This window comes from Nanorana parkeri, unplaced genomic scaffold, assembly GCF_000935625.1.
Source record: "Nanorana parkeri isolate BGI_ZX_2015 unplaced genomic scaffold, ASM93562v1 scaffold47, whole genome shotgun sequence".
Classification (NCBI taxonomy): domain Eukaryota; kingdom Metazoa; phylum Chordata; class Amphibia; order Anura; family Dicroglossidae; genus Nanorana; species Nanorana parkeri.
In genome coordinates, this window is record NW_017306315.1 from 2,312,137 (window position 1) to 2,320,599 (window position 8,463).

At 45.3% G+C, this 8,463-nt stretch overlaps 1 protein-coding gene across 1 annotated transcript in view; it reads left to right on the top strand.

The window, feature by feature from the left end:
- The window catches only part of MYOCD (myocardin), a 46,254-nt gene that overhangs the window by 35,273 nt on the left and 2,518 nt on the right, over window positions 1-8,463 (top strand). The window contains exons 6-8 of the mRNA XM_018573430.1: window positions 3,893-4,140; window positions 5,307-5,454; window positions 6,032-6,991. Coding sequence (XP_018428932.1) covers window positions 3,893-4,140; window positions 5,307-5,454; window positions 6,032-6,991 — 1,356 coding nt within the window. The remainder of the gene's footprint in view (window positions 1-3,892; window positions 4,141-5,306; window positions 5,455-6,031; window positions 6,992-8,463) is intronic.

The window sequence follows — 8,463 nt, forward strand, 5'->3', positions numbered from 1 at the left end:
CCCAGCTGTCATTTGCGTGAAGAACGGTCAGCCCTTTCTTCGGGTGTCACTACGGCTCAACCGACCTGAAGCATATGCGTTCAGGTCGGCTGAGCCGCTCGGCTGCTGTACGGGCTACTGTGAATAGCCCGTACAGCAGCCCTTCGGTTCCACTGAACTGAAGGTCTCATGCGGCTGAAGTGAGCCAAAGGATCAGCTGAAGCTACGGCTGGATCCTTCGGCTCTATAGTGAATAACCCGCTTTGTGTTTTGTAGACTGTTCCAGATGTGAAGTATCATCTAAACATTTGGAATTGGTGCTCCGTAGATCTCATGATTTATTTCATGGCACATTAGATACAGGATATCTCCGTCACTAAAGTAATCTATAATGATAATATATGTGTCCAAGTCTAAATGTCTCTACTATCAATTTTTCGGAGTTACAGTCAAGGCTTTAGTAAAGTTTTTTTTCCTCGGCTGTTTGTCACGATTAGTCGTCAGTTCCCTTTAACAGATGTCGTGTCGGTAGCCGAACTGGACAGAATTTGTAGAAATCCTGATTTAGGTGAAATGTCCCCGGGAGATTTAATGCTCTCCGCTTGCCAACTGCGTCCGCCCTCGTGGCCTGTTCTCCGCGCACAGCCGGAATCTTAAGGCGTGTGTCATTTTCCAGACACTGTGCAGATTAAAGAATTGTCGCCTCTGTCACGCTGGTTTCCGAATCGTATTTTATGAGCTCTCTCAGATTAGTCTGTTATGAAAATGGCTGATTGCGGGACAGACTTCAGGCTTCTGAGTTCATGCTTAACTCTTTACAATGTGATATTTGGTGAAATTAGATTTCAGCAGGGGCGTTTACATCATTGAGACTCGCGTTCTGGTCTAGAAGGTTCTAGCAGCATCAATGCCACAGTACTGCAGACCTCCCATCACAGGAAACCTGCCGCACTCCTGAAATACTCTGCTCTGCTGGTCTCTGCTCCTTCCTCTATAACTCTCCTCTCCTGAAATACTCTGCTCTGCTGGAGGACTCTGCTCCTTCCTCTATAACTCTCCTCTCCTGGAATACTCTGCTCTGCTGGACTCTGCGCCTTCCTCTATAACTCTCCTCTCCTGAAATACTCTGCTCTGCTGGAGGACTCTGCGCCTTCCTCTATAACTCTCCTCTCCTGAAATACTCTGCTCTGCTGGAGGACTCTGCGCCTTCCTCTATAACTCTCCTCTCCTGACTCTGCTCTGCTGGAGGACTCTGCTCCTTCTTCTATATAACTCTCTTCTCCTGAAATACTCTGCTCCCCTGGAGGACTCTGCTCCTTCCTCTGTAACTCTCTTCTCCTGAAATACTCTGCTCCCCCTGGAGGACTCTGCTCCTTCCTCTGTAACTCTCTTCTCCTGAAATACTCTGCTGGAGGACTCTGCTCCTTCTTCTATATAACTCTCTTCTCCTGAAATACTCTGCTCCCCTGGAGGACTCTGCTCCTTCCTCTGTAACTCTCTTCTCCTGGAATACTCTGCTCTGCTGGAGGACTCTGCGCCTTCCTCTATAACTCTCCTCTCCTGAAATACTCTGTTCTGCTGGAGGACTCTGCTCCTTCCACTACCTAGCACTCCTCTCCTAAAATACAGGATGCTGGAGGACTCTCCTAATGGTTACCATAACCATAAGTGACACTGAACTCTGGTGTTAAATCTTAAAAATACATTCAAGTACCTCAACTATGAACAACAATGTATCTTCTTTGTGTATCACTCGGCTGTAGATACTCCAATCATCTCTGAATTGGTGCTGACACTGTCCTTCCTTCTGGAGGGGGGCTACTTGTGTTCTCCATGGTCCCTGTGTGTGTTGTAAAGTAGTCACCGCTCCAAGCTCACTCCCGGGATAGACTACAATCTCATGTTTAGTTTACTAATTTGTATTGAGATTGTAGTCCATCCCGGGGGCGAGCTTGGAGCGGTGACTACTTTACAACACACACGCAGGGACCATGGGGAACAGACATAGCCCCCCTCCCGAAGCAAGGACAGTGTCAGCACCAATTCAGAGATGATTGGAGGATCTACAGCCGAGTGATACACAAATAAGAGACATTGTTGTTCATAGTTAAGATACACAAATGTATTTTTAAGATTTCACTCCAGGGTTTAGTGTCACTTTGACTGTTTTGGGATACATCGGATCTCTGCGGGTGAAAGCGATATGGTAGGTGAAGCCTCCAGCTCCCGAAGGCTTCTCCAAATGTTCTTTTTCCAGCACGCTGCAAGAATATCCAGTTACCCCTGTGCCTCAGGTGATAGAACACCAATAAGTTGCAGTCTTCAGCTCAATTATCCAACAAATTACGCAGTGTTTAATTCAATAATGGCTCGATTTTTGGCAGCGGAGACCCATCTCCAGATATGGTCACCTCTCTCCTGGATGCACTTGGCCCTCGTTCATTTGTCATTTAGCTCAAGAAATCCGTAAAACCAGCAAACTTCTCTATGAAGGACCGTGACGTACCTTAATAGAATTCTGCGATATAGGACACTTTTTGTGCGCCTTCCAAGCAGCCTTGAGTAACTGCAGCAGAATGGAGACAAATAGGACAATAAATAACTCTCATAAATCCCCGGGCCTTTCTTCGCCATGACTGTCATCTTAGACTTTTCTTTTTGGTCTAATCCACACATGAAGGAGAATGAAAAAGACTTCCAGGATGTGGCCAACCCCCAAAGTCACCCTTGCCAGCTGCCCCTCGACAACCACTCGTCGCCAACGGGACCTGTTGGGCCAAATGCCACCGTTGCCAAGGTGAGTGTCTGAAACCACCAGTACCTTTGTCTTTTTTTTGCTGTCCTTAAATATAACGATAACCCCCTAACCCTAAGGTTGAATATAAGGGTAAGTTTTAGGTTAAGGTGAAGTTCAGGAAAACTGCTAAATACACAGATGAAATACACATACAATACATTTTCATGCAGTCGTGAGATTTTCACAGCTCGGTCACTTGGCACAGCCTTGCCTGGCAGGGCAGGGGACCTAATTTTTCTCTCCTGCAGTTCAGCTACACTTACAGGTCTTGCCCCTCCCCCAGCCTGTGAATGGACAGTAAAAGGAGAAGCAGCAGAGTGGTGAGCTCATCTCTCTGTCACTCTGCTCTCTATCGGCACCTTCCTCGTTGCAACATGAGTACTGCAGCTAACTGGCGGGATACCTAATTTTTCTCTCTTGCAGTTCAGTAACAATTACAGGTCTTGTCCCCCACCCAGCCTGTGACTGGACAGTGAAAGGATAAGCAGCAGACTGATGAGCTCGTCTCTCTGCCACTCTGATCTGTCTTCCTATCAGCACATTCCTTGTTGGCACATTAGCACTGCAGCACAACTGACAGGATACCTATTTTTTCCTCTCCTGCAGTTCAGTAAGACTTACAGGTCGTGTCCCTTCCTTGCCTCTAACTGGACAGTGAAAGCAAAAGGAGCAGACTGATGAGCTCATCTCTCTGTCTCTCCTTTCTCCTCCTATCAGTATGCTCCTTGTTAGCACATGAGCACTGTGGCACAACCAATTGGCTCCTTTTGCTGCACCTCGCTTCCCCAGATTAACCCCTACTGTACATTGATGTCAAGAGGCTGATACCAGGTCAGATTCAGATACTTGCACTGCTTGTAATAATGAATATGAAGCTGCAGTAATTGTCTATTTTATATTTGTCTGGATTTCAGTCATTTTATTCATTTTCATGCCCCCCTTTTCTGGGGAAAATCCTTTAATTGATGCCTCTGCCCACCTGTGCAGCATTTACTGTTATCAGAGTTTACATTGTACCTTTTATATCTTTTAAGTTTTAAAATAATTTGGCACTCAAGGTTCCCGCAGCCAAAAAATAACGCACCGTTAATTTATTTATTTTTTGTCTGGATCCAGCAGAACAAGCCTTCCACGGATTCCAAAAACAGGCACAAAAAGCCCAAAGACATCAAGCCAAAGGTGAAGAAGCTAAAGTACCACCAATACATTCCTCCAGACCAGAAGGCAGAGAAATCTCCTCCACCCATGGACTCCGCCTATGCCCGACTCCTGCAACAGCAGCAACTCTTCCTTCAGCTGCAGATCCTCAGTCAACAGCAACAGCAGCACTTCAGTTACCCAAGCATGCACCACTCACATCTCAAGTACGTCTCTACTTGGTTAAGCTTTCAGCAAAGGACATATAAACCTTAACCTAATGACATTTAATTTGCTCTGTGACATAGGGGCGCACACAGGGTGTGCTGGGTGTGCCTGGGCACACCCTAATCAGCCCAAGTACAACACCGAAACTGCAACAGTGGGCGTTGTGTTTTCAGTCACTGAGCCAGTAGAAAGATTACAAAGATCTTTCTGTGACGGGCTCAGGGACACAGGGCGCAGAAGCACTTGCCACTTACATTCCTCACATAACAGCCACAGTCCTCGGTGCCTGGGAAGCTGCGAGGGAGCATGGCTATGGCTTCCCAGGCTTCGGCGGGTGGCAGGATCACCAAGTAAGCTGCAGATTTAAAAAATAAGGTTGAAAACAGCCTGAAGCTACATCAATGTGCAATAAGCTTATATAAGGTTTTAGTCATTGGGTTTAGATCTACTTTTGACTAGAGGTATCCAATCTGCATGGTTAGAAAAAAATGATGTTAGAAACACATACACACTGTATTATCCTTGCCCATAAACAAATGTGACAACTGTTTTAGTGGTGGGTACTTAGAACTTTAGGTAGTGCTACAAGTAAGTTGGATGCAAAAACACAACCTTTACTGAGCCTACAAAGACCAAAGAAATATAATTTCCATCACCATTTGGCATTGTTAACAGGATATTTATTCTACAGGGAAATAGACTTGAACCATACCAAAGTGATAGACTTGAACCACACCAAAGCTAGACGTGAACCATACCAAAGTGAAAGACATGAACCACGCCAAAGATAGACGTGAACCACGCCAAAGATAGACGTGAACCACGCCAAAGATAGACGTGAACCATGCCAAAGATAGACGTGAACCATACCGTACCAAGGTTGGCTATCTGGTGTGGTAAAACTACACATCCTATGAGGCATTGCAAGACTGAGAGCCACAGGCATGACTCCCAGAGGCATGAAGGGATTTGTAGGTTTGCCATAGCTGGAGTGCCAAGTCTCCTAACCCTGATCTATGAGTAAGAAACCCTAAACAATATGATGCCAGACAGGGAACAAATAAACAATGTTTGTACTTTACTAAAATTTCAATGGATTAGAAGTGATGCTCCAAAAATAATTCCTACATGATATTTCATTTGCAAATGTTCTGCTTCTTCATAGGCAGCAAAATGAACAAATGAACCGGAATGCCAACACGCCAACAGTCAGCAGTCCTTCGTTGTCTCCAGTAAAGACCAACTTCTCTGGACATTCTAACATGTCTTCCATGAAGCCAGGACTTCTGCCATCCAATCTGGATGACCTAAAAGTAGGTTATTGTCTGCTGCCTAAAGAAGAAGACCTTGAGACTCATGCATGGGGTGAAAGAGAAAATGAAATTGTGAGCGTTGCTTATCGCAACCAGTCAAATTCCAATTCCATCCACCCCAGGTGGATGGAATGAACACTGGGACATTAAAGTTGTATGTGGGGTGTCCCTAGCCTTTTCACCCTCAGTGGCAGAAGGTGGGGGTGGCCTCTGCCAGCATCCCACCCAGTGACGTCTCTGATTATCAGAAGCTGGGCAGGACACAGACCAGAGCGTCCTAAGTTGATAAGAGCTGGGCAAGGACATGTGTATGGCCCTTGCACATCTCCCCACTCGGCTCTTAGGAACACTCTAGGACACTCTAACTGGAAAGGGGGCAGCAGGCACACTGCAGGCATTGTGCAGCAGAGCGGCCATGCTACTCCGCCTGCCGTTCTCCCCCCCCCCACATGACCCAAAGAGATTCTGCCTGAGGCAACATGGAGCCTAAAGCTGAGCACCTCCTATGATAACAATACGTGTATGTATGTGTTGTGCATATATGGCTATATTTCATCATTTATTTCTCTTTTTCAAGGTATCGGAGTTGAGACAGCAGCTTAGAATACGTGGGTTGCCCGTGTCTGGTACAAAGACCTCCCTGATGGAACGGCTGAGGCCCTTTCAGGAATGCAGTAGTAACGCAGTTCCAAATTTTGGAGAGATCACCACAGTCACCTTCCCGGTTATGCCAAATAACTCTATGTCCAATTACCAAACACATCCATCCGCAGGGGTTATCTCAAATGGATTCTATCAGTTTGGTAGCACCAGCTCCACCCCGCCAATATCCCCGGCCTCTTCTGATCTTTCTGTTAATGGGTCTTTACCTGATACCTTCAGTGACGGACCAATGTCTTCTCCTCATTTTGGCCTACACCCCTCCCCAATTCACCTAAGTGCTGAAGAAAGTCTTATGAGCAGTATCAACAGTAGCAGCTACCAAGCAGAACTGGAAGGCATGGACGCTGAAAAAGACAAAATGTTGGTGGAGAAGCAAAAGGTCATTAATGAGTTGACTTGGAAGCTTCAGCAAGAGCAGAGACAGGTGGAAGAGCTTAGACTTCAGTTACAGAAGAGGAAAGGGAGCTGCGGGCCTCAAGATAAGGCACTTCCATCTCAACACTTCTTTGGAGTACAGATCAAACAGGAAAATGTATCGAGCTGTCCCTTTGCCTCTAAGCAAATGACCATGAAAGCCCAAAACAACAATGCAACAGAGAAGTTGGGATCATGTGCGCCACAACCAATGCCATGCTTAATGAACAACCACTGTATGGAGGCCTCAAACCCAAACACCATGTCTTCCACATTTTTAAGTCCCCAGTGCTCTCCACAACATTCCCCACTTGGAACTACAAACAGTCCCCAGCACATCAGCCTACCCCCATCTCCCAACAACCATTGCCACTACCTACTGTCGGTGTCCCCAAGTTCACAAGGTGACACGCAAAGTCTATCTCCGCAATGCATCAATACTCAGATTTGCACAGGACAGGTAATCCATCCCAAATCATCAAACTGTACTTTAAATGTGTATGAAGCAAGTGTAGTCCCTATAATCCAGTCCCTAAGATATCACACCTATCCTTGAAGTATATTTTTCTTTGGATTAATCCTAAGTCTGTATAGTTTGATTTGTGTGAATAAAGACTTTCTGATATTAAGCAAGAAGAAGGCCAAGCACCAAAATTGGGGGGAAAAAATTGTATTTATGTGAAAATACAATTGATAACTTTAATTAATGGTGATGATTTAAAGTTGAACTCCAGGCAGATATAAAAAAAAAAATCAAGCAGTGAAAGAATTTGACCTGCAATCTGCCTCTGGGAACACAGCAGAGTTCAGACTGGGAGAGGAAGTTGCACAGCACAATAAGCCAATCAGTTATGCTTGAGTGCTTATGTGCTAACAACAGGAGAGGAGATCAGAATGATGAGATGCTCATCACTTTGCTGCTTCTCCTTTCATAGTCCTGTCACAGGCTGGGGGTAGGACAAGACCTGTAAGTGTCACTTAACTGCAGCAGAGAAATATCAGGTGTCCTATACTTCCAGACAGGGTTGTGCTGTGTGGCAGAGATGTGTACATCTCAGAAAATACAAATAATTTGGCAGGTAAAGCAGTTCCCCGTTATATTATATAAAAATGCTCCTCCATTATAATGAAAATCCTAATAAATGTGCCGGTGACACACCTTGCATTGCTCTCCAAGTAACATTGGTAGCTCCAGGTACCAATAATCATTTGTTCCCTCTGAATCCTTCTCAAGTCATAGGCCATAAGTATCACCGGGAGAATAAACTAAACAGTGCCATCATGTCTCTTTAAAACTTGTAGTCTTCTATGGTCTTGTCATGCCCCTTTTGGTGATTTGCAACCCATCCTCAATGACCATCCATTTATGGTGCTGTGAGATTCACTGATTCAATGTTTTATAGTTCTAAAATGATGCATTAAGAGGACTGTTGACATGTTTTTTCATGTCCATGTTGGATGAGTGGAGGATCGTTTGAAGGCCTCATTGTACGCTTCTCGACAACCCTAGTTATTGACATGTTTATGAAGCCGAGTTCGGCCTCAACAAATTCTATAACCCTTAACATCCATTTTGAAAATGCTAATCACATGTTGCACTGTTGTATTTGTAGAATGCTGGAAGCACAGCATGCTTCTCACCCAACCAGACCAGTTTACAGCCACCTTATGTTGACCATTTGGAAAGCAAGCAGGGTAGCAAAGATGGCATCTCACCAAAGAGCCCGGCAGTGTTGGGAAAGGTAAGACCATGCGCGCCGAGACATTTAAAAGTTATAGTATTAAAGTAAATAAAGTAGTGTCATTAAGTTGCTGTTTCTATGTCGTTCTTGCTTATTACACCGCAGTGGCACAGTTGAGGACAACAATCTCCTGTTTAGTTTACTCATTTGTATTGAGATTGTAGTCCATCCCGGGGGGGGGGGGGGGGGG